This window comes from Peromyscus maniculatus, chromosome X (genome assembly GCF_049852395.1).
Source record: "Peromyscus maniculatus bairdii isolate BWxNUB_F1_BW_parent chromosome X, HU_Pman_BW_mat_3.1, whole genome shotgun sequence".
Lineage (NCBI taxonomy): Eukaryota > Metazoa > Chordata > Mammalia > Rodentia > Cricetidae > Peromyscus > Peromyscus maniculatus.
The window spans coordinates 21,173,776-21,200,456 of NC_134875.1; the positions used below are offsets into that span (position 1 = coordinate 21,173,776).

Consider the following 26,681-nt stretch of genomic DNA (forward strand, 5'->3'; position numbering starts at 1 on the left):
CTCTGGTGTGTGTGATAAGTTCCTGGGCTTGGTTTTCCTTGGCAATCTCTTGTGATGGGGGTCATTTCTTACACTTAATCTCCTGCTTCAGCACCCATGTCCAGATAGGGGAAAACATGCTCTCCCTCCTTGTTCTCCAAAATTGTTCTGCTCGTTCTTGTCTCTGTCAACTTTATTCTGCTCCACTCCCATCTCCCAGCTAACGCATTTCTCTTCCTTCAAATACCCTGCAAAAACCATTTCCTCACATTACACCACCAATGTCAGTCTAAAAATTAATTTGAGTTACAGCCATGACTACACCTTATTTAGAAGTATATTTTACACTATTGGATTTTGAGTTCCTGGAAACCAAGAGCCCTGTCTTTCTAAGGTCAGAAGGTGAGTTTGTAAGAGCATTAAACATAGGTGTGAAATTCACAGTTGCAAGGCACTTGCAATCCATGGAGCAAGCACAGACACAATTGATGTCATCATCTCAGGCCAATGGTGTATCATTAATGGGAAATGTATGGTTTAGGTTTGAGAACAGTTGCTTAGAAGATTTCTGCCACAGGAGTGCTATTTTGGCATGACTAATAAAGACCATGTCTCTAACATGGAGTCCTATGTCCTGCAAACACCCTTACAACTCTGTTAGGTCAACTTTTTAAAATGCTATTATTTTCATGGGGAATCCTTGGTAACTGTACAGTCTCCAGCCTGTAATTTTTATTTTATCTTGAACCACCGTCTCCCTCTCTTATAGGTGAAAACCATGACTGACACTGTTGATGGTACTGAGCAATCAGAACTTGACAGAGAACTTTGTATTAAGTGTGTCACCTCGGTCACACAGGACAGCATCTATATGGACAAGGAAACTTCTTTCCCTGTCCATCTGTTTTCTGGAGGTAAGATTTATAGTTTTAAAAGCAAAGAACAAGAGTGTGGGAAGTGTCCTTGAAATTGAAAGTGGGGTATGATTAAAATGGGGAAAGTGGGTAATATTTTAAGTATCACATAGCGGTCCTGTCCCCCAGTGCCATCATCATGCATCCATGTGGTTTTCACTATTCAATTGATTGGTTTGGCTGTTTTGATTTCTCATACAGGGTTCCTCTAAGTTATCTGAAACTCACTATGCATCTGAGAATTGTTCATGACCTTAGCAAACCCATCCCTGACTCTTCTGAGTGCTGAGGGCATAATCTTTCTGCCACTGCATCAGGATACATGCAAAATATCATCAATGATAACATCACACAAGTATAAGACATTTATCTTGAAAATACATCCACCATTTCAGAGCAAAGGTGCAGATAGGCCTCTTTCTTCCTGTGTCCTCTTTCCAGAATATTCATCAGATAGGCTCTCATATTTTGTCCCTAGCCTAGGTACCAAGGTTGAAGCATGTGATCCTACTGTGTACCTGGCTTCCATCCTTAAAAGAGATCTCAAAATGACCACTTGATGAGAAAATCCAGTATTCCTATCTGTAACTTTCACCCTGAGACACACAGTTTTTAGTTATCCATGTCTGTGACTAAATCATTGTCGAAGAACCAGTGTTTAAAGGCCTTAAGCATCCCTTCCTGTAGGAAGATATTTGAGATGTCTGTGTAAGTATTTGGAAAAGTTACTTTGCATTCAGGAAATGTTTGTCAGCATATCGCCTTGATGAAGGGTCTTAGGTATTGTGACATGACCTGAGTGCCATAATATTTACACTTCTAATGTTCTTGGCTGTTTTAGAATTCATGCCTTACAAAGGAGACTTGTTGCTGGTTGAGTATTCCATGAAGACAGGCACGTCAAACATGGACATCCACACCGTGAGCCCCTTAAGCTCCCAGAATATGAATGAGGTAATTTGCTTCCATGTTGCCCTTGTCATGGGCAGGTAGCTGCCTATTCCTTCCTGGTTACTTTTTTGCCCAGGATTTTGTTTGGTATGCCTTCTAGTGTATTCCCTGCCAAAGTGGACACACTCACTGATTGAAAAGGAAATAAGCAGAAAATAATGTAGAATATACACACTGTTAACTCCTAGCTTTTGTGCTTTACTTGACGTTAGGGTGTTCTGTGAAAAACATTTCAAAAGCGTCTTGGCTGTGTGGCCATTGTGGGGAAACTGTGAGTGCACTGGGTTTGAGGTGTTCAGCCTGCTTATAAGGATGGGTAAGACCTTGTCTAGTACAGCCTGAGAATAAGATGTAAAGTCAGGGAGGCAGAGTGTGAAATCACATTGTGTAGCATGAAGGGCACATCTTCTCACAATTCACCCAATGTTTGTGTTATTTCTGTGGTTTAATAGAAATGAGGTGGGATGCTGACTCATTGTGATAACACAGTACCCAGGCATTCCCTGTGTGTCAAGGATGAGAATCAGTGATGGGTTTAAGGACCTGCTGAGTAGAGCCAAGGGGTTGTTGAGGTCCATCTGTGGTGGGTTATGCTTCTCCATACTCATTGCCTTCATTTCTCATCGTAGGTTTGTGTTACCAGTACTGATGGAAAAACTGGTGTGGTGGAATCCTGTATCTTTTTTACTGAGGATTCCCTCCAGAAGCCTACAGATTATACTCCGGGATTGTATGACATCGTGAATGTGGTTGCTGTGGACAGCATTCAACCACACTGTTCTTGGAGAGCAGTATCAATGATCCCAGTGGAAATGTATATTGACCAAGCCTTGTAATTCACAATTATTTCTAAGGCTCTGGGTTAATAAAACACAATGAGCATGTAATCCAAAGAAATGAACTATGACTCTTCTTTTAAACATCCTGGTGATTTCATTAGGAACATGAACTCATTTTAGGAAGGTACCTTGTTAATTCAAAACCATGCCCTATTGGAACATGATTTTAGCAAAGAAATAGCCCTGCCCTTAGGGTAGATGCATCATTTTCTTTAAGGAGGAGCAGCTTCAGTGTTACCAGTGTCCTCATGGGCCATTAAGCAGCATAGAGAAGCAAAGCATTTAACTCAAGGTTCCAGGAGTGAGCAGGCAAATGTGACCAGGTTGGATTTAACATTACAGCTCCCCTTCTTGCTTGAGTCTCTCTATGCCTTTCCAAAGTTTTTTTTTTACAGTATCTTTTATTTTCTACCAGCTATTCCATTTGTTAAACATAGTCTTTATTTGTGGATCCTCTTCCTGTGATAGTGTACCAAACATGCAAGTGCAGAGAAATGAAAGACCAGACCCAGGTCTACTTCAAACAGAAAGATGAGAGTACACTTTTAGTATTCGGAGAGGTGGCACCCCGCCCCCCCCAAAGTCCTTCCTATACTGAGGAGGACCTTCTGTGAAGTTAACTGGCCCTCCTTCCACATTTCCTGCCCTTTAGAAAGATTCCTGGACATTTCCAACATCTGCAGAGTGAAGGATGCCTGCACTAGGGAGCCAGGCCACCTGGACCACTTTCCTTTCATCAATACCTGGTGTAGTCTGGCCCTCTACCCACAAGACAGAGTTCAATTCCATGCCTCTTGGGTATCCACTGCTGTCCTGATCTCTAAGAGGAGTTTCAACCCTGAAAAAGCCACCTATCTTCCAGTTAGAGGATCAAGATTTGGAACTTCCACCATCTACACGTCCCCCTGAGGGTGGCCATCCCCACGCTCAGAATTCAGAACAAAGTGCCAATGTCTGCTTTGTATCCTGACTTCCCGTCTGACGGCTCATTCCACAGCTGCCATTGGCCCCTTTTCCACAGACCGCTGGAGGGTATCCTCCACCTCAGTATGCTTAAGGTCCAGGTCCCTAAAGGCTTCCCAGTGACCAGCCATTGAGTGCCCCGTGCCTGTGGTGTCAAACTCCATGGCCAGCCAACCTCCAGGAGGACAGGATTCTCAGACCAGACCCAGTTCATTATATTTATCAGGCATTCACCACTACTGATCTCCTGAACTAGTGACATCACACCCCACCATACTTAGAGCAGCCACAAGTTATGATCAAGTGTTGTAGAATATTATTTTGAGTTGTGTTACTTTTGTTTATGTTGCATTTGTTTTAACTGTGAAGCTGTGTTACTGTGTCTATCTAAAACACCTGGTGACCTAATAAAAAGCTGACCGGCCAATAACTAGGCAGGAGAAAGGATAGGCAGGCCTGGCGGACAGAGAGAATAAATAGAAGGAGAAAATCTGGGAGAAAAAGAAGAAAGAGCAAGAGCACAAGGAGGGGAGGGTGTTGGGGGCCAGGAGCCCAGCCACCCAGCCACCCAGCCAGCCATGGAGTAAGAGTGAGAATAAGATACACAGAAGAAAAGAAAAGAAAAGACCAGAGGGAAAAGGTAGATGGGGTAATTTAAGTTCAGAAAAGCTGGCTAGAAACAAGTCAAGCTATGGCAGGGCATTTAAAAGTAAGAAAAGCCTCTCTGTATTTATGTGGGAACTGGGTGGTGGGGCCCCAAAAGAGTAGAAAAATCAACCGACAGCACTCTTCCTCATGTCTACCATTATGCACAGCCACTAACTTACTTGGGGCAACTGCCAGCAGCTCCTGATTGCCCTTTTTACCTCCAGAGGAAAGAGTGTAAGGTCTACTAGGCAGCGCCTGCCTTGCTGATCATTCAGGCATCACAAACACTATTAACCTGAAGTGATTTGCCGACACCTTCCTTCCTGATAAGTGTCCCAAATGTAACCCAACACACCAGAGGTTTTCCAGGCACTTCTAAGAATGATGAAAGTCAGGCTGGAGGAGTTCAGAATGGAGATTGTGGAGTCATAATCTTGGTCAAAATTTGAAGAGTCACTCAGTGCTCTGATGAGTCCCTGAACCAATTGTATGACCAGCTCTGTGACAGTTAAAGACAGTACACCTGTTTTGACCCGGAGGCCCCTGTGCACTGGACAGTGGTCAACACAGCTTTTGGCCAACAGTTGATAACAGATGTTCACTGGAAGCCCCAAATGCAAGAGGGATTTTATAGGGATACATCCTGAGCAATTTATAGACATCACCATCAAAGTGGGTGTTAACTGGGAAAAGGCTGCAAAAAAATGATGGTGCTCACATTGGGGACTAGAGAAAATTCAGCTTCCCCGAAATTCCTGCAACAGTTGGTTTCCATATGAAGGTTAAAATAACTGGTTTCTTTTCTGATAGCACACATGAAAATTCAGATGAACAAAAACGAAAATAAAATTCTTACGGACATTATGAGGGAATATGTTATTTTATTTTACTTATTTTTATTGAAAATAGATTCTTCTTGGCAAAGACCAAGATAGCCAGGGGTCTCTCTTCCTTCAAGATGCCTCAGTGAAGGAGTCAGTGATGGTGGTGTCTGGGCCTTGCTATAATTATGCTCATAGTCAGCCCTTACACCAAGTACGCAGTTTTGATCAACCAGGCCACACCCACCCAACAACTACCCAGTGCCTGTGCAAGATAATGGGAACATGCCTAATGTACCCAGCCACTCCCAGGACCCTCAGTTCCCATACCTAGAAAGGCTGAAGAACCTGCAAATAATCCTGCTGATGGATGAGGACCCTACCTTGTTGCCCCCCAATAAAAATGTGAAAACCAACCCCTCCAAAAGAAAAGAAAATAGATTCTTCTCTCATACAATAAATTCTGCCCACAGTTTCCCTTCCTCCTTTCCTCCCAGCTCCCCACCACCTCCCCTCTCCTCTAGATCCACTCCCACTCATTCTCTCATAAGAAAAGAGCAGATCTGCAGGAGACAACAAAACAAGATACAATAAGACCAGGCAGATGCTCTCACACCGAAGCTGGAAAAGGCAACCCAGCAGAAGGAAAAGAGTCATAGGAGATTATTTTAATTTTTTAAAATTTATTGCCAGGTGGTGGTGGTGGTTACACCTTTAATCCCCGCACTTGGGAAGCAGAGACAAGTGAATCTCCTAGTTCGAGGCCAGCATGGTTTATAGAGTGAGTTCCAGAATGGCTGGGGCCACACAGAGAAACCCTGTTTGAAAAGCCAAAAAAAGAAAATTACGTTTTGTGTGCAGGGTTTTTTTGAATGCATGTATTTATGTGTACCAAATGTGTGCCTGGTATGTTCCAAAGAGGCCAGAAGAGGGCACCAAATCCCTTTAGACCCTATAGTACAGGGGAATAATTTTATGATTCACAGTAGTATTCTTTAAAACACATAGGGGCTAATACTCAGCATACAGAACTACAAATCAGCTGATGATGTAGCTCAGTGGTAGAGTGCAGTGTAAAAAACATGAGTTTGATCTTCAGTGGTGAAAAACCAGCAATAAGCACCACAAATCCAAAGTTGATTTATGCAACTCATACAGTTAAGTCTGAACTGTAAAGTGAGCAAAAACCAATTAGCTGTTTTGAGAAAACAGGAACAAAATCCTCACTAACGGTTTGCGTGCCTAATCTTAGGAGTGATTAGAGAAATACAAGCAAACAATGGCAGTAACAACAACAAAACTCACAGAGAGGGGCTAGGGAGATGGCTCCTTTGGTCAAGTTCTGGCCTTGCAAGCATATGGACTTAAAGTGGGAGCCTAGAATCCACTTTAAAAATCCAGGCTGGCAGGCCAATGCTGGGTAGGTGGAGACAGGCAGAGAGATCCCTGGAGCTTGCTGGCTAGCCAGGTAGTGGAACTGGTGACCTGCAGGTTCAGTGAGACCCTGTCTCAAGATTTAAGATGGAGAATGATGAGGCTATGCATTATAACCGCCTACACACACACACACACAGAGAGAGAGAGAGAGAGAGAGAGAGAGAGAGAGAGAGAGAGAGAGAGAGAGAGAGAGAGCGAGCACATATGTGTACTCAGAAGAACATGTGGGCACACATACTCATAATTCCGAATTATTTTTTACTTAGTGGGGAAAGTCAGTTCCTTTCTCATTAGGATGCTGCAAAATCATCAGGATGTCATTATTTTCTTAATCAACTTATAAGACTAAAGTAGTCCCTGTAAAAACTATGTCAGTTATTTTCTTTTTCTGGACACAAAGGGTACAAAAATGACCATTAAAATTATTTCCTTTTTTGGTGATTATACTAGAATTACATAACTTCCCCCTTCCTTTTCCTCCCACTGTACCATCCCATAGAGCTCTCTTTGCTCTTTTCAAGTTTAGCCTTTTTCTTTTTTAACAGTGCACAGGTAGGAAAACAGTGAAAGCAAACAGCTTTTGGGAGAAATGCCCTCGCTCAATAAAGTGCATGCAAGACTGGTCTGGAAAAATGGCTCAGCTGTTAAGAGCACTTATGGCTCTTGCAGAAGACTCCAGTTCAAAGCTCCCGAATGATGGTCAGAACAGCTTCTTTATTAACCAATGGTATTCACAGACCATCCCACAGCACTAAACATTTTCTGAAGCATCAAAAATTTTATGAACTGCTATACGTACTGATGAAAATATCCCACAGAAACATCTATGAAAAATGTGTTTTTCTGATTGGTCGATAAATAAAAAATTGATTGGCCAGTAGCCAGTCAGGAAGTATAGGCGGGGCAAGCAGACAAGGAGAATTCTGGGAGGAGGAAGGCAGAATCAGTAGTAACCAGCCAGACACAGAGGCGGTAAGATGACAAGGTAGAACTGAGAAAAGGTACCAAGTTATGTGGCTAAACATAGATAAGAATTATGGGTTAATTTAAGTGTAAGAGCTAGTCAGTAATAAGCCTGAGCTAATGGCCATATGGTTTGTAATTAATATAAGCCTTTGTGTGTTTATTTGGATCTGAGCGGCTGTGGACTGGGCAGGGCACAGGAAAACTTCCAAATACAATAAAGTTTTGTAGTAATTAGTCAAGACATGAAATGGTAAATTGGGAATTTGACCTTAAATGTACTTCCTAGTTTATTAACACTTTATTCTGTTTAACTAAGCATAACAAGTCTGTATATCATTTCTGCAGAATCTTTCATCTTTGTATCCTTGGGATTTGTTTAGTAAGAAGTGTCTTTCTGTTTTAGAGTTTGGAGAACTCAGAGAAGAGCAGCTATGATCTGCTTACTAATGCAGAAAGTGAACTTAAAAAAATTTCAGTGTTTCAAGGCAAACTCATGAAGCAAACTCTAAAGTACACTTTGTCTTGTAAAACTTCAGACTAATGAAAGCATGAGTAACAGTAAACTAAAAATGAGGTAACTGTTGCTGTCTCCTTCTAGGAGTGATTGCAATTATTTGGCTCTTCAATTTTTATTCTGAAGATTCTTTTAAGAAGGAACTTGAGCCAGAGTAATGAGACATAATTACAATGTTAGCTAAGGGGTATGTCTTTAGAATAGAAATAGTTTACATTGTAGTTCTTAATAATTAACTTGTTTCAGTGCAAGAGCCTCTTCATATTAACTTCCAAATAAAATCTAAATGACTATGTAAGTAGCAAATACTCCTTTGTACAGAACTTCCACACACTATTGTAGTGATTTTTTCCTTTCTAACACTGTTAATTAATTTTTATCAATAAAGATTATTTAAATTTATATTTTGACATCAGTGTTATATCAGTTCCCAAAGGTACGTGATACAAGAGTAGAAGGTTACATTGGTTTGATTTGATTTGATCTTGAGCTACGCACTTATTGTATTGTGTGTTGTCCAGGAGGGTCTACAATGTCTAGGCTCAAGGTGATCTCAGAATCCTATGTAGGTACTGTGAGACATATGTGCTTACATTGTTCTTAAGAAAAAAAATTCCCTCTCTCTGACTGGACTCCTGGAGCTTGACCTGGTGTTTGGCTGTGGATCTCTGCATCTGCTTCCATCAGTTACTGAATGAAAGCTCTATGATGACAGTTAGGGTATTCACCGATCTGATTACTGGAGGAGGTCAGTTCAGGCACCCTCTCTACTATTGCTAGTAATCTAAGCTGGGGTCATCCTTGTGGATTCCTGGGAACTTCCCTAGCACCAGGTTTCTCCCTGTCCCCATAATGTCTCCCTCTATCATGGTATCTCTTTCACTGTTCTCCCACTCTATCCCTATGTGAAAAAAAAAAGAAAAAAAAATCCCACAAAATCTATCTTATAAACACTATATATTTGCTTACTTACCACAGCCTGCTCTGAGAAATGAAAATGTTTCCTGTTCATTTATAAAAATTCATTAAAAGAATGCACATTTGTGTCTTGGAACAAACTAAACTGCTAACATGGTTAATGCAAGTAACAAAATTTATAAATATTGGGCTCCGTTTTCAGATAAATGACAACTACTCTTACTTAATGATTAAGAATACTTCACATGTCTTCGAACATTAATGGCTTAGAATGGTTTTTATTTTGATGTTCAGCAAATATATAGAAGCCTGATTTTTATATTCATTTCTAAGCTGTTAATTTTTATTTCTCATTTAAAACGTTCATAATTATACATAAAAAGGGATGAAAATTTGTTTTACCAAATATTGAGTATTTAAACATTTCTTTGAAATCAGTCAAACTTACATTTTTCTAAAATTCCCTTCAGTGACTTAATCATTCACACAAAGACATCAAGTGTTTTCCTTGACTGCTGTCCATCTTATTTTTTTGAGATAGGGTTTTCTCACTGAACCTGGAGCTGGCTGTTTCAGCTCCACTTGCACTTCAGGTAGCCCTGCCTGGCGTCTGTCCATCTCCATTCCTCCAAGGCTAGGGTTACAGATGAGTGCTGGCACACTTAGCATTTACTGATCGTGGGGTCCATGCTGGAAAATATAAAAACATGTTTTTAATGAACAGTCACAGTCTCTCCATTTGTTATAAAAATAATACCCTACTTTATGCCATGAACTACAAACTACAAGCTTGCGCCTGTCTCTCTTTGCCCTTTGATGCACATACATCTACAACCTTGCTTCAGTGGCTCTAGTATCATTCATTTAATGGGCTCACCAGAATTTCTCCAGACAAAGTCCTAGCTTTTAAAAATTTAAATTATTCAAACTTCCTTGTTAATTACACCATACAAATGAAAGTTCTAGGGTAGCCAATATTGGATTAAGAAAATGTCAGCTCAGACCGCCAAGAAATAATTTTTAAAGAGAGAAGGTGGACATAGACATGGAATTTTGATTGAAGAAAAAATAAATCATAAACATGTAAATAATAAAGTAAATACATATAGTAAATATATAACAGTGAATGAGTTAATAAACATCTCTGATTGTTTCTGTTATTTTGGAAAACAATGACTAATGTAAGAATTAAATGGCATCTTTTAATGTTATGTAGCTGTCTCCCCAGAACTGAAACATTCCTTCCTGTAGGGAGGATGGCGGATCCTGCAACTCAGAACTAAAGAAAACTTACAAGTTTGGGGAAGCTCAGAAAGTGGTAAGGTTTTCAGGGGCCCTCCCAAAGGTTAGAAAAGAAGTAAACAATTGCTGGTTGGAAGAGATTATCCGGTGGGGCTGCCTGCAGGTTGAGAAGAAAGCTCCTGGGGACACAGCTTTTGTGAGTCAACACTCATGCTGGGGTGGGCTTCTCTCTGATGCAGCTGCATTTTGAGTCATTCATGTTCCTGTAAGAAACCCCAAGAAATCTTTGGTTCACAAGGGTAAACTTAGAACTGTTTCTGTCACTGATACCCTGTCTGGAGTAAACAGGCAGCTAACTGGTCCTGTTTTGAAACTTTCTATTAGCACTCTTTACTAATAAGATGCATAACTAATTCTTGCTACTACTGATCTGGCCCTGCTTTGTGGGTCCAGCCCCCTCATTCTGAGATCCACTGTATTCACCTAATTCACTTGGGCCAGACTTACTTGGACCCTGCTTTAATTTTTTTATTTTTTGGTTTTTCGAGACAGGGTTTCTGTGTAACAGCCCTGGCTGTCCTGGAACTTGCTCTGTAAACCAGGTTGGCCTGGAACTCACAGAAATCTGCCTACTTCTGCCTCCTGAGTGCTGGGATTAAAGGCATGTGCCACCACCTCCCCTCTGGGTGATACTGCTTTATTTATCACACCCATTTCTCATACCAAGGGAAGGTCTTGGGGCCCTGAGAGCATAACAAAATCACCTATTCCATTTGTCAACATGGAGACACTATACATGCATTGATCCACAGTGCATTCCAACAAAGGAAGGATTGGAGGTTCAGTGCCATCCCCCAGGTCAAGGGACAAATGATCCAAAAGATACACCTCTCTAACCTAACCTAGGACAACCAGTGTCAATAAATACTTTCATGTGTGTGTGCAACCATAGTTTATGGCTGATCAACTTTGTTGAGCCATTGGGAGGACTATGTTAGGAGTGGGCATACAGGCTATATGATAATTACATTTGTGAGCGGCCCTCAATTCAGGCCAGATGCACCCCCTAGTGCACATTTTCACTGTCCCTACTGGGTACATTTCATGAGCACCTGGCCGGGAAAGTACAAAATGGTACTCCTTCAAAAGGAGGCTGCTGCAGCAGACTATCAACTAGAGACCCAGTAACCTTGTTAATTTCAGTATCCTTACGTAAGAAAACTGGCTGGCAGATTGGAACAGGGCATGGACATAGAGCCTGTTATATTTCAAGAGTTTCTATCATCCATAAAGCCAAATCCAGGCCCTCTATTCTTTTTATGAGGAAATAAAAAGTAGCCCACTCCCCATCCCTACTATAACAAGAAACCTGTTTTTGGTCCTGGCAGAGACTATAGCCAGGCTCTAAAGGGCTCTTCTGGCCATGTATGTGAGGAAATTGATATGGGAGATCAATGGCCTTGAAAAACTAAAGAATTGGATCCCTGCAAGCTTTATAATGAGACAGGATACTCCAGTCCTGCTACTGGGGTTTGGCTCCTTAAAACTTCAATTATTGGAGCTGGGTATGGTGGTGCATGCCTTTAATCCTACTACCCCTGAGGCAGAGGCCTCCTGTGGGTTTGAGGCCAGCCCAGTCAACACAGCGAGTTCCAGGCCATTCAGAGCCACATAATGAGACCCTGTCTCAAAAAAACAAGGGGAGCGGGAGGAGGGATGAGAGGGGGAATCTGTGGTTGGTATGTGGAATGAATAAAAATTTCTTAAATAAATAAAAACAAAACAAAACTTCAATTATTGGGGAAAACAGCCCAGATTATACTTCCCCCCAAACTGATTAGGATCATGTGTTGGGGCCTCTCACTACAGCTTTCTTCCTGCTCCCACTTACCAGAGGGGACCATTTGGAAGTCTCAGTATTCAAGGAAAGAGAGACTCAAAGTAAATGGCATGCCCTACAAATTGTCAACTAGAAAGATAATGAATGGCTGAGTGTGAAATCCATTATTATGGTCCAGCTACTTGCAGAGGACGGACCCTGAGGGTACCCTACTCCCATGTATATGTTAAGCCATATTATCAGGGTGCAGGCTGTTGTTGAAAATATAGCTAATAAAACTGCAAAGGCCTTTAATATACTGTTGCCTGACAGCCTCCTCAGAGAACTGAACATTCCACCCTGCAGGAAGCTCCTTAACAAGGAGGTAAGCAACTCAAAAGAGCTTCAGGAAGCTCCTTAAGCAGGGAGGTAAACAACTCAAAAGAGCTCCCAGAAGTCCCCCAAACCCACCACACTCACTAGGCCCCTCCCTGCCGGAGGAAAGAATAAAAGCTGCGAGTCCTTTTGAGATGAAAGGAAGCTGAGCTGCGAAGAAGAAGAAGAAGACTCTCAGAGGAGACCAGACCAGCTGCCTGGAAGATGTAGCAACTAGCCAAGCTGGAGCTGCCTTGCCTGGAAGACGTTTCCAGCAACTGAGGCGCCTGGAAAAGGCATTTTCCATGGCGCTGAGCTGCCTGCAGGCTGTGCAGTGTGCTCCAGGTTCTCCCCGGCTGGGGTGGACTCCGGTGAGGCAGCTGGCTTTGAGTCATTTCTACTCCTGTAAGTAACCCCTCACCTGTATTCCTGTAAGTAACCCCAATAATAATCACTGGATCACCAGGATGGACTTTGATGGTATCTGTAGTTTAAATCTGTTATGGGCTCCCTATTTGGGGTGAATAAACACGTGTGTTTTGTCTCCCCAGGAAATGTTTTTTATCAGAAAACATATAATAGCCATGCTATTTAAGTACGCAGTTTGCCCCCCTTTTTTTTTCTGAGCATAAATACATTTTGCTCTGCTTGGAAAATCAAACACCAGAATCAGTTCAGTCCTACGATATGGATTCCAGGGTTCAAACTCAGGTTATCAGTTTGGTGGCAAGTACCCACTGAATCATTTAGTCAGCCCTAATTCTACCATTTTGAATGCATGTAGCTAAAAATCGGCCTTTATTATTACAAATTATGTATTTGTTTATTGTTTGTGTCGGAAAACAACCTGGTGAAATTATCCTCCTTTTCTCCTATGTGAGTTCAGGGCTTGGACTCCACTTGTTAGGCAGGGAGCAAAACCCTTTTACTTGGTAAGCCTGCTTGCTGTCATAATTTCACCACCTTGAACGCATACAACAGAAAACAGCTTCAAAATTCAAAGTACATATATTTAATTTGTGTGTGTCTGTGTTCTCATGCCACAGTGCACCGGTGTGGAGGTCAGTGAAAGTGCAGAGGCTGATTCTCTCCTTCCACTCTTTGGATACTGGGGATCAAACTATAAGGTCTTTGGGCTTAGCAGCAAGCACGAATACACACTGAGCCATCTGGTGTTTTTTTTTTTTTTTTTTTTTTTGCGGGGTGGGGGGGTGGGGGGGGTGGTTTCAAGACAGGGTTTCACTATGTAACAGCCTAGGCTGTTCTGGAACTAGCTCTTTAGACCAGGCTTGCCTTGAGCTCACAGAGACTGAGAGCCATTTTGATAACTCGAATTCTACCACCTTGAATGCATGCAACAGAAAAATGACTTTACATTTTCTATTTTTTTTTTTTTTGGGTGGGTGAGGGGCACGTGCCTCTTGCCACTGCACAGGCCTGGTAGTCAAAAGAGAACTTAGAGGAGTCGGTTCTCTCGTACCACATGGGTTCAGGGGCTCCAGGTCAGGTCATCAGGTTTGGCTGCAATTGTCTTTTTACCTGCTCAGCCACCTCACTAGCCCTAATTCCACCTCGTTGAAAAATATAACCCCAGGCCGGGCAGTGGTGGCAGCGCACGCCTTTAATCCCAGCACTCGGGAGGCAGAGACAGGTGGATCTCTGTGAGTTTGAGGCCAGCCTGGGCTACCAAGTGAGTTCCAGGAAAGGTGCAAAGCTACACAGAGAAACCCTGTCTTGAAAAACCAAAAAAAAAAAAAAAAAAAAAAAAAAAAGAAAGAAAGAAAGAAAAATGTAACCCCAACATGGTTTTATTTATCTATTTAGTGTCTTTTTACCTGCTCAGCCACCTCACTAGCCCTAATTCCACCGCACTGAAAAATGTAACCCCAACATGGCTTTATTTATTTATTTATTTATTTATTTATTTTATTTTATTTAGTCTGTGTGTTTGTATGTGGGCACAAGGGCATGCTGATGGTAGTGCGGACGTCAGAGGACAACTTTCAGAAATCAGTTTACACTGTGTGGGTTCTGGACTCAAATTTAAGTTGTCAGGTTTAGTGGCAAGCCCCTTTACCCACTGAACCATCTCAAAGACCATAATTCCTCCTTGAATGAATACAACAAAAATATCTAATTTTTTTTAAAAAAAAAATTACATTTGTCTGTTGGGGTGTGAGTGGTGGTGGATTATGCGCACATGCTGTGACACACATATGAAAGTCTGAACAACTGGAAGAAATCAGTTCTCTTTCTACGGTGTGGGTTCCGGGCTTCAGCTTGGCGGCAAGTCTGTACTGGCCCAACGGGAGTGGTGGGGTAGGGGGTGGGGGGGGGTGTAGACAAGAGGGCTCTTTACTAAAAGATGAGGGTTGTGGGTTTATTTGGAGTCTAGTTGCTTAAATATTAGAAGGACAAACGCAAAACCTTTAGGCTGAGTAGAACGGAGCCCTCCCCCTGTCACGAGGTCCGGGAAAGAGGACTGCAGCGCTTTTGGGCGCGGCTTCTGAGTTCCAGCAGTTTGAGCGCCCCAGGGGGCGTGAGTCACTCAACAGAGTGCGGAGCAAGGAGCAAAGCGCAAAGATCTCAGCTACTCCTCATCACTCTCCAGTTGGTGGCGTATCCGCGCGTCTTACGCGCAGCCCATGCTGCTTCCTTTTTTCATCGGCCCTCCCGCGGGGATACGAACAAACTTTTGGCACCTATTGCCCCCCATGTTCGCGCTTTTTATCTCGTGTTTTGAGTTGTTATTGCTGGTTCCCCCACAAAGCGTCTTGGCGCCCCCCTTTTTGTGTGGAGCCCCAAAAGACCATGACAACACTTCTGTGGACCTTCTACAGTATGGACTTAATGCGCAGGAACCAGATGTCTCTGCCCGGCTACTGCCTGAACGGCGCGCTCCACGCTAATGGAGCTCCTTCCAGCTCTAGCTTCATGCCTGGCTTCATCCCACCACCTTCATCCAGTAACCCCCAAATGTTCCAGCACCTGCCTCCCAGAGCCTTCAGCAGCTCCCCCAACTTTCCGACCGGGACTAACAGCCGCCGCCGTAATGGCCAGTTGGGGGCAACCGGCACAGCGCTCCGGGAGCCCTCAGGCGCCTACGCTGTGCGGCAGTTCCACCCAGCGAACAGACAGCATAGCCTGCAGCAGCGGCTGCCTCCGCAGCAGAAGGCGAGTAGCTCTAGCTCCACGGTCACTTCGGAGCGCTACAAGACCGAGCTGTGTCGGCCCTTTGAAGAAAGCGGCACTTGCAGGTATGGCCACAAGTGCCAGTTCGCGCATGGCTCCCGAGAGCTGCGTACCCTGTCAAGGCACCCCAAGTACAAGACGGAGCCTTGTCGCACCTTCCACAGCAGTGGCTTCTGCCCCTATGGCACTCGCTGCCACTTCATCCATAACGGGAGTGGGCGACAAATTGTGCCTTCCGAGAGCCCTTCCGAGAGCTCTTCCGGGGAGCCGTGCTCCGCCGATGACTTCAACAGGGAGTCAGAGCCGGGATCGCAGACCCCGGAGCCGGGACCGCAGACCCCGGAGCCGGGATCGCAGACCGTCAGCTCTGTCAACTCTTCGGGTTTACCATCCGGTCAAGACCAACCTCTTGAGGCGCCTCCGCTGCTCAACTACCAGAAGTTGAGCTCAGGTATGATTCTGCCTTTATCGTACCCTGCAGCCACTATCCCTGCGACGTGCTGTATCGCTGTGGCTTCGGGTTCTGTGGCTGCTTCTGCGGCTGCTATGTTCTCCCTCAGTGGTGGGGTCCCGTATAATACCTGTGCCAACAATACCCAAGTCTTTGGCCAGGGGTTGGGTGGCTACGTTGTGCCTGTGGCATTCCAGCCCCACAACTTCGCTAATGCGAATGCCACCGCCTACTGTCGGAGCCAGCAGCAGGGTCTGGTGGCTCCCACGCAATTCCCGATGCCTGCCGTGGCGCCTCCAGCCACTATCTTATCCCCGAGTGCCCTTGCCCCCATGGCTGCTGCCGTCTTAGTCACCCCTGGCACTGCCACAGCCACTACAGTTGCCCCTGCTGCAACTGTAGCTGCCAACACCACCTCTGCCACAGGTCCTGTGCCGCACTTGGGCCCCCAACCGCCAGACGCCCAGTCCGAGACACTAGAGATTGACATGCTCATCAGCAGCCTGGATTCCCTGTTGGGCACCAACAGCTTCGACAGCCTTCTGAGTTACTCTAGCTCCAGCAGCCTGAGTGGTTCTGCAGCTCCCAGAACCAATCCCAGCCGTCGTCTGCCCATCTTCAGTCGCCTCTCAGACTCTGATAAATGAGGCAAAAAAAAAAAAAAAGTGCCAGTGATGAGGGAGAGACTATACAGGGATGAGGGGGAGGGATGACAAAGCCACAGGCAGATTTGAGGGGCTCCCTGAAAGCTTGCTCTTGAACTCTATGTTGGAAGAGACCCCATCCCTCTGTTTCGGTTTTCTTGTTTGGGTTTTTTTATTATTATTATTTTCATTGTTATTAGGGAATTTAATTCTTGTTGAAAAGAAAAGGCAAGAAACTGTGTTGAGCAATGTGCAGTTGTAGCGCAGATAAAACAAATAAAAACCCATACCCTTTATTTAGGTCTCAGTTTGAGACACTATGAAAAAACATCAGCCTAGTACCATTTATTTTTTCTCTTGAAAAGTTTAGGTGCATCCCAGATGTGGGAATTTTTACCTTGAAGGGAATGACTCAATATTTGTCTCAGACAAGTGCTAGTAAGCCAGCTGGCTACCACCTTGCCATACTTTTAGAATCCATTATTTTTGCCAAGAATATGCCTTGATAGTAACCTCAGCTCCTCTGTAGTCTGTCGTTGTTTTTGTAGATTTTTGAAAACAATAAATGTCTTGGGGGTGAGAAAAGCTTGCCTTCCAAAAATTGAGAATGGCTTTATTGCCACCACTTAATGGATGAATAGCTTAAGACTATTTCATCTGCTTTCTGGAAGCCCTGGGAAGAGGTTCGTTTAAATTGTTGGAGAATAACTGCTTAGGTTTTAGGTGTTTTGAGTTGATTTGCACTGCTGTGCCACAAGTCAATATGAAGAAAACCATTTGTTTGTAGTCTTGTTAGGAGTGTATGCTGAGAGTTCTGTTCACGCTCTGATTATTTAGCTGATGAAAAGCATATATGCATTTTTTCTTATGTTATATTATGATTACCATTATTAACTGGTAAAATGTGAAGAGTATGTACTTATATCATAGTCATATATATCTTTTGTAACCTTACTTGGTAATTTTACTGGAAATAAACAAAAATAGTTTATTAAATGCATTCTTTCAAAATCTCATATGTGTGTAATGATTCTGCTTATTGTCCCCCTCCCCCTCCCTTATCTCCTCCCAACCTTGTCGGGACCCCTACACACAGGTCCCTTCCCCATGTCCATGTATTTCTGTTTTGCTTTGTGATACAGTGAGTTTAGCTAGCGTTCTCCCTGTGGTCACACATCTGATGATACTGACCCTTCCCCCTTTCTTAGACTCATTCCCGAGCTAATAGTACAGCTCAAAGAAGTAGGACCCCACAAACCCCCACCCATTAACTTAAGATATTGTACCATTTCATTAATTTCCTTCCATGTCTATATAAATGTCAAAATAACACATGATTTTAAAGAAAGTTATTTATTTGTGGGGTGAGAGTGTGTGGAGGTCAGAAGACCACAAAGATTATTTGTGAAAATACTCTCCTTCTACTACTTGGGTCTTGGGGATTGAACTCTGGTCATCAGGCTTGCCAGCAAGTGCCTTTATCCACAGTTAAATAAAGACAATAACCATTTCTGCTCCATAAGGTTCTTGTGACTACTGAATGAGACAGCCGTGTCATCTGTTTCTGCTGTGGGTGACTTGTCCAAGTAAGAATGCAAATGTGAGCTGGAGAGATGGCTCAATGGTTAAGAACACTGGCTGATTTTCCCCAATACCCTAGTTCTGTTCTCAGCATGTGTACAGTGGCTTCCAAAGGTCTGTAACTAGTTCAGGAGATCAGATGCCCTCTTTTGCCCTCCACCTTTACCTGTTGAGCCATCTCATCAGTCCTCGCTTTTCTCTTTTAATGCAGGAATTAAAAATAATTTGAGAGCTGAAACAACCTCAATAGTGAGACAGGAGCCAGGGGCCATGGGCTAGAGCTATGGATTCTGTAATCTGCCAGGGGCAGCATAGACCCTAGAGATCAGGGCACAGCTTCTGCTCTTGCCTCCTACTGAATGACTACTACTTTGAAATCTGCTACAACTATTCCTACAGAGGCCTGCAAGATTGCCTACTGATGTGACTTCACACCTTTTACCAGGAAGGCCAGAGACAGTAGTAGCTTCTCACCCCCAAGCGACTGCAAATTCATCAGGACCTGGTTGCTGGCTGGCTCTGTCTACTATAGTTAGAACATCATCCCTCTGGGGCTAAGCAACCAAGTGTGTATAAAAGCTTCACAGAGTGTAGGCTTTCAGTTCTCACCACTGGCTGTAAATACTCACGCTATTCCTCTTCATGGTGGTACTCTTAACCAGCTTGGTATTTGTCAGCTACCAAGGTGGGATGGGTATAGAGGACCCTAAGGAGATGGGGCTCTGCTTGTGAAGGCCAACATTCTTGTACTAGTCTCATTCACAGTCTCTTGGGTCATCTTTTGGTTTAAGTATCTGCCCAAAGACCTTAGCCTTGGGCTCCACAGGAAATAGGAAGTAGCAGGCATAGTCAGTGGTGGCATCTGGTAGCACTAGGGGAAAACATGTTTTGGGCAGTATACTAGGCTCTCTGCTTGGCCCAAGAGGACATCTGACTCAGCACCGTCCAGGTTCTCCTCTCTGTCCCTGCAATACAGGGATGCTTGCAATGCACACCCAGCTGGCCGAATGTCCATTACAGAAGCTTGGTCTCTCCGTGTTCATCTCTTTCCCACTTGGTTAAAGAGGGAAATAGAGGAGGCAAGGATGCTATTGGGGTGTCCCTTTCAGGACACTTCAACTTTGTCTCCCCACCCCCATCTCTACCTCAAACATGGCCATTTTGGCTATTCAGGCTAGCCAGCTTGGTCTAGGGATCTCTGTCTCAGCCTCCTGAGTCCTGAGATTACAGATGGGGCCTCAGATTACAGATGGGGCCACAATGCCCACATGACTTACATGGAGACTGGGGATCTGAACGCTAGTCTTTACACATACTCATCAGGTGCTTTGTTATTTTCCCAGGCCCTGATTCAAGATGTTAGAATGTGAAAGAAGTAATGGTTTTCAATCATTTAAATGCATATGGTAGTGTCCTAATATAAAATTGGCTGATAATTCATTCTGCCTTTGGCTACAAAGATATATATGCTTTATATTTTTTTCATTAAAATACTATGAGCCAATGGTGGTGGCAAACACCTTTAATCCCAGCACTCAGGAGGCAGAGGCAGGCAGATCTCTGAGCTCAAGACCAGCCTGGTCTACAGAGCAAGTTCCAGGACTGCTATGGCTACAAGGAGAAACCCTGTCTCAAAAAAAAAAAAAAAAAAAAAAAAAAAAAAAAAAAAAAACAAAAAAAACAAAAAAAAAAACAAAAAACACCAAAATTAATACTATTATGAATTCTAAAGAAAGGAAATGGCATTCTGAGGCCTGACTCTAGACACATTCAATTAAGAACTCTAGAGGTGGAGACCATGTTTACAAGTTATCTGGGAGGTTTTGCTGACTGCTAATGTTAAGGAAAACATTGATACAAATAATACAGAAAATCCAAGGCGGTGAAGCTTTTGGATACTGGTGGGATAGGGAGAACCTGCCTAGGTAGAAAGAAGAAATAACTAATAAAGCAAGACACAGAATGCATGGTAGTGGAAGATAGACATGCATGGGTAGAAATAGTGCAGTGTGGTAAGAATTCTTTCAAGTACAGAATACTCTAGAAGCCTCATGCTATGGTTAAAGGAAACAAGAACGAAAAGATCTCCTAGACACAGGGGAAAATATCTTGCGAGTTCTTACCATATGTGGTCAAGGCCCACAGCTAAGACTGTACAAAACACAGTTCCAGTCTGTAAGGAAGCCCAGACTAGCCTGTTGGCAATGGTGAACACTGACTGGAGAACAAGTAGATACTCAGCTATCACATTTGCTGAGTTAAATGGTAATGTCAGCCTTCATTTTCCTAGTAAAGCTCTGGGTCCTCTGAGTTTCACTGACATCTAGACTGTTCTACTTGCCCCTTTATCTCTACCCTGGGAAGAATGGCCTTTAGTTCATTAAACAAGCCAGATAGGGGCATGGTTTATGGCCTATGACTTTACCTTTCTCTGACTCATTCTTCCTTACCTATTCAACTGGCTTGTTTCTAGAACACTTTGTTTGCTTCTTTGTTAAAAATGCCACTCTGTCAGTAAGGCCGTCCGTCTCTAAAGGCCTTTCTGATCTCCCTATCCCAAACTTTCACGGCTGTGCCAAGCCCTGCACACGACTTGGTGGGTGGGCAAAGTTTGCAGAGAAGGTTCTGTGTAGATTGATGTCTCATCTTCATTTCTTTAAGTGTACTTGTATGTCTTTTCACAAGCTTTTTGAAACCTGTAAGGCTCTCAAAGTTTAACATTATATCAGCAGTGTAATGAAACCTTTTCACAGAGAGTGGATGGGATACCAAAGCAAGTTCCAGGGTCACTATCCCATAACAAAGACCACCTAAGAGAAGTATTCAGAAAGTTCATTCAAAGTGAATGAAAATTAGTTTGGAGAATTAGGAACTAATGGAATAGTTAAATAATATATTAGAAAGGTTCAACACAGGATGGAAAGTTTCCATCACTTTTATCAGTTATTTTATCAAAAGAGTGATATTAGGTACAGCAGCATGGATAGCCAAAGTACCTTATTTAGCTCTGTATAACTGATTTTACAGTTATACATTCTCAAGAGAAACTCTCCAAAGGGGGTATGTGGTGTGTGTCCCAGCAACAGTTCATTCCCAGTACATTCTCTTGCAGGGGAGAACTGTGCACTATAGCATATAATTGGGGGTGACTGCTCACCCCTGAACCAAACCTAGTAGTTTTCACATGCACTATTCTATTCTTATATTCAACTTCTGCCTGTTTCTCCCAATGCTTTTAGGGGTTACTGTAGATTAAAGTCCATTTGACTCCAGTGTTTATAAAAACCCAAGTGTTTTTCACAATTAGCAAGGGACCAAAAAATTAGCAATTCACTGAGCTTCTGGTTGCTACATACGGCTACCCTCACTTTTGGGTCACTTTGGCCACCCTACTAGAGAAGGAGCTGGTACGTTTCTCATCCCAGGAAATTTCTTTAATCTTTAGTAGGAGGGAACCACATGTATACCCCTGGTTTAGCATCCCTTCTTTTACCCTTTTGACGAGCTGCCATTGGGTGTCTCAAAGCCTTCCAAACACTCTCAAGCACAGAATTTAGTTTTCCATCAGTTTTACCCTAGGAACTCTAGATCAACATAAATCTCGACACCCTTTATTTTCAGTAACCTGCACAGTAGGTCCCATAGTTTACTTTGTTGTTGTTGTTGTTGTTGTTTACTCCCTCCGGTATGCTTCGGTATGTTGGGAACCCCATTCAAATGTCAATCTATGTCATTAAGATCTGAAATAGCCTCTTATACCTTACAAAGATCATGTCTAATCATCAATATCACACCCCCTGTCTTAGTTAGGGTTTCTATTGCTGCAATGAAACCCTATGACCAAAAAGCAGGTTGGGAAGGAAAGAAATTATTTGGCCTACATTTCCACATCATTGTTCATTACTGAAGGAAGTCAGGACAGGAACTCAAATAGGGCAGTGTCATGGGGGCAGGAGTTGATGTAGAGGCTATGGAGGAACACTGCTTACCGGCTTGCTCCCCATGGCATGCTCAGCCTGCTTTCTTATAGAACCCAGGACCACCAGCCCAGGGATGACACCACCCACCATGGCCTGGGCCCTCTCCCATCAATTACTAGTTAAGAAAATGCCCTACAGGCTTGCCTACAGCCTGAGCTTATGGGGATGTTTTCTTGATTGAGGTCTCCTCCTCTCAGATGACTTTAGCTTGTGTCAAGTTGACATAAAACTAGCCAGCACATCCCCTCTGCCTAAGGCTCAGAGACAGTCATGGAAGAGATGGCAAACAGATTGTAGAGGTGGAGGTCAGGGAGGAGTAGGACAAAACAGTGTCTTGTGGACATGACAAAACAACGTACTCACGTATTCACAAAAGCTGTGGTTGCCTGCATAAGCATTCATAAAATCAAGCCAGTCAGCATTCCACTACGGTTGCAGCAAGCTCATGAGCCACTGCCCCCAGCTGAGGACCTATTGACAGCTGATAGCTGTTAGAGAAGAGAGAAAGAATTTTCTTTAAGGATGTGGCCCCTAGTAGGTCAATCATGCTCTAGTGGATGTTCCTATACCCATGGGTATATGGGGAACACAAATTAGATTCACTGTGTTATTCACATTAGGAGGGTAACTGGATTTAATTTTTTCAAAAGTAGACATGAAGTTGGGAGGGGTTAAAAAGATAGGGGATGGACCAGGAGAGAGTTAGGGGGAAGAATGGGGTTGAATATGACCAAAATATATTGGAATTTATGAAATTTTCAAAAATTAATCACACATTATACTAAGAAAGATTACCACCTATGATGGGGCAGAGCCAAGCCCGTGAAGGTCTTCACCAGTGCTAAGTCCCTTGCTGAACCAGTCTTTCTTCCTTCTCCAATGAACAGTCTGTACAGCCTCTCCAACTGGGCAGACGAATCACTTTCTCCAATAATGCTTGCACTGGCTTCATTCGTCCTCCAGTCCCTGATGTTAGTGGGAAACTCAGCTAGTGAAAACCAGGCGTCACTAGTAGGTTATATACGCCAGGGATTTCTTTCCTTCATGTTGTCTCAGGTTATAAAACCTTTGTCTTGGGGAGGTTTTAGTTATATTACTCAGTTTTTCTATTTCCACATCATTCAGACTGATTCCATCCATCCTTATGTCCCATACCCGCAAGAGAGAGATTACAAGAGGCCCTTTCATTGTTTTGTTTTGTTTTGTTTTTAAAAAAAACTCTTCCCTAAAGAAAGCAGTTCAGAGGTAGAGAACACTCTGAACTGGCCCTTTATCAAGGCCGTGTCTGCACACTGAATCTTCAATTTTTACTTTCTTGATGGTAAAGGTTAAAGCTAAGGAATGTCTTCTGTCACTTCTAGCTTCTTTCCCCTGTCTTTACGGTCTAATTCTTCTCATGGGTCCCAAGTTTTAGCTCTCCAGGAGTGTTCTTCAGCACAGATCCATTTGGCACCACCATTCCTTAGAGTGCCACCAATTTTAAGAAATGGCAAGTTGACACCTCCATATCATCTCCCCACCTCACTTTTCCTGCCAAATCAGAATGATATGTCTTCGCCCTGTTGCAATTCCTCCCTTAACCAGGGCAGCTTCTTTCTGAGCAGAGAATGTTGTTTGATGGGGTGGTGATAGGTACTGAATGGAAAGTGTCACATAATCAAATTTAGGAAGTATGTGGGTATTATAGAAGCAGAGAATTAGGGCTGGAAAGATGGCTCAGCCATTAAAGGCTAGGCTCACAACCAAAAAATAAAAGCAGAGAATTTATTCTGTGGCTAAATAGAACAGATATCTGGATATAATGAACTGTTCTGTTACATAGTCTCTCATAGCGAGAATTGACATAAAAGCTTTAATAAACACTGGATATTTCTAGCCACTGCCTCTCCACCCAAAGGAAGGCTAAGTAGGGATGTTCTCTACTATGACTTGTACAAAGCTGACTGCTTGAAAATCTACTCCTGGTAAAGCACCCAGGAAAGAATTGGCTACAAAAGCTCCTCTTCTTCTGCTGGAACAGTTGAGAAATTTTATCATCAGAGGCCTGATACTGTGCCATTCCATGAAATTCAGTACTATTAGTAGTCCACTGGACTTCTGGTTCCCAAACTCCCCTTTCAGCATCTGGTGAGAAAAATTGCTCAGGACCTCAAAACAGAACTGAACTTTGAGGCCTATCTGGAACATCTTTGGAATTTGCCAACCTGTGTGCTACCTGGGCCAAACATGTAACAATCATGCCAAAAAGCCATTGAGTTAGCATGCTATGTATGTAGTGAATGTCTCAAGAATCTGCTATGAAGGGAAAAGTTTCGTTCTCATATTTTTTCCTTGGCTTGTTATCAGTAGTTCTGAATGTTAGATATTCCCCCACCCCCACCCCACGGGGTCAAAAGTTACATACACGTACGATTTGCTGGGTGAAAAAGAGGAGAGGGAGATCAACAGCAGTTCCCCTCTTTTGGGTTTGTAAGAATCTTTAATATAAATGCTGAGTGTAAAGAATGAATGCAAGTCAGAATGTTATAGCGAACGTTTCTGCTGTTCAGTTTGATAGCTATTAGAAAGAAACCTATGGGCTCGAGACCTGGCTCGGTGGTTAAGAGCACTAGCTGGTCTCCCAACATTCGTATGGTGGCTCACAACTATTTATAACCACAGTCCCAGGGAATCCAATGCCCCCTTCTGACCTCCACAGGCTCCAGGCTCTCACGTGGTGCACACATGTACATGCAGACAAAACACCTGTACACATAAAATAAACAAATCTAAACAAACAAATAAATAAGCCTGTGAAATTTTTCTGGACAGTGCCAGCATGTGGATTTTACAATAACAAACTTTTTATTGATAACAAATAAATAGTGCTTATCATATAGTAGATGCCATTCACTCACTGTATTTTTTCTTAGTTGTGCCACATGTAAATACATAATTTTACTGTTGTTTGTCTTCTGTGCTGGTCCTATGAGTTTGTTATTAACCTACATTAAGGGTTGGAGAAATGGCTCAGCAGTCAAGAGCACTGTTGGTCTCGCGGTGATGCCTGGGGCCAGCTCTCAGCACCCACATGGTAGCTCACAGCCATTCCTCACTCTAGTTCTAGGTAATCCAGTGCTCTCATCTGACCTTTGTGGCCCTCAGGTACACAAGCGGCACACAGACATGCAGGCAGGCAAAACAGTCATACAAACAAAACAAAATAAAGAAATCTTTATGACAATAAAATCCGCTGATTAAATTTATATGTCTAAAAAGAGAATGGACAACTGTGGAAGGAACGCAGTGGGCAAGTCTCAGAGAAAGAGAAGTGTTCCTCTGAGAAGGGTTGGATCCTTTTCTTACAGTTGAGGAAATTTATCTGCCCTTACCTCTTCCGTTTGAGCAGGATTTTATTAACAGAGTTCAAGAAGGCAGCTCACTATTTGGGGATAATAACATTTACAATGTCATGTCCTTCATGAGACTCTATTTAGGGTGAGACACCAGGACCAATTAGAAGCTAGTCTCTAATTGTCTAAGGCATCCAGATCATTAGGTAGGCTCCAAGCAGTTACGGTTTAGAAAATGGGAAATTTTGCTTTTTATTTTTGGCCTTTTTGTCTCTACAGAATCTACACCTAACTAGAAATATGATAGTGATCACAATAGACAACAGAATCATAAAACATTCATAGACTAATTTATCTAACGATATTATTAGCACAGAAGTAAGGAGTAAGCTGCCTTCGGATCCTTTAAAGCCGTGAAATAATTAGTTCCAGTGAAATTCTATAGCAGACCAGAATGGGCCTAAATCTATTTGGGCTAATATACCAGAATATGTGAGACTGGATAGTGTTTGAAGAATAGAAATTTCTTTCATTGTATACCTGGGGTCTGAGGATCCTAAACTGAATTCACTAGCAGTACAGTTGTCTATTAAGGGCTGCTCTGCTTCTAACACAACACCTTCAATAAGGCGCCTTCTGGAGTGGAGGAAAATCCAGTTTTCAAATGCCAGAGGCAGAATGGAAAAGTAATGGTTTCCCCGAATCGAGCTTTTTCTAAGCTCAACTTAGTCCCAGTCACAAAGGTTCTACCCTCATGTTAAATCATTCCTCAAAGGACCCAGTTCTTCATACCATTACATTTCTGGCTAAGTTTCAACACAAATTGGGGAGGGGACAAAATCTGTAGCAATGTATGCTACAGAAGGAATGTTGCCCATGCTGCCTAGTCCTAGCATGAAGTCCCTCCCCAAGCCCACAAGGCCTGCAGGGAGACTTTCAAAATGACTGGCTTAGCCGGGCGGTGGTGACACATGCCTTTAATCCCAGCACTTGGGAGGCAAAAGCAAGCAGTTTGAGACCAGCCTGGTCTGCAGAACAAGTTCTAGAACAGCCAGGGCTACACAGAGAAACCCTGTCTCAAAAAAAATGAAACACTAACCAAAACAAAACAAAAA

General features: G+C 43.1%; 2 protein-coding genes and 1 long non-coding RNA gene across 3 annotated transcripts in view; 2 read left to right on the top strand and 1 right to left on the bottom strand.

Annotated features, from left to right (window-relative positions):
* Positions 1-9,263: 9,263 nt before the first annotated feature.
* LOC143270795 (uncharacterized) lies at positions 9,264-10,543 on the bottom strand. The gene is made up of 2 exons (XR_013048028.1): positions 10,245-10,543; positions 9,264-9,640 (listed from the first exon to the last, which is right to left on the bottom strand). It is a non-coding gene; the product is annotated as an uncharacterized LOC143270795 (long non-coding RNA).
* A 1,945-nt stretch (positions 10,544-12,488) lies between these two features.
* Positions 12,489-26,681, top strand: part of LOC102918869 (synaptonemal complex protein 3-like) — a 35,207-nt gene continuing 21,014 nt past the window's right edge. Inside the window, exon 1 of the mRNA XM_076561701.1 lies at positions 12,489-12,791. The gene's annotated coding sequence lies outside the window, so the exon portion shown is untranslated. The remainder of the gene's footprint in view (positions 12,792-26,681) is intronic.
* Positions 14,915-17,689, top strand: LOC102919170 (mRNA decay activator protein ZFP36L3-like). Its single transcript, XM_076562072.1, has 2 exons — positions 14,915-16,029; positions 16,456-17,689. The coding sequence occupies exons 1-2, from the start codon at positions 15,198-15,200 to the stop codon at positions 16,674-16,676; spliced, it is 1,053 nt and encodes a 350-aa protein (XP_076418187.1). The 5' UTR covers positions 14,915-15,197; the 3' UTR covers positions 16,677-17,689.

Excerpts from the sequence above, each read along its gene's own strand:
- LOC102919170 (XM_076562072.1), top strand. The coding sequence starts at position 15,198 with ATGACAACACTTCTGTGGACCTTCTACAGTATGGACTTAATGCGCAGG. Across the intron at positions 16,030-16,455 it reads CTACCAGAAGTTGAGCTCAG|GTCCTGTGCCGCACTTGGGC; the intron begins GTATGATTCTGC and ends CCTCTGCCACAG.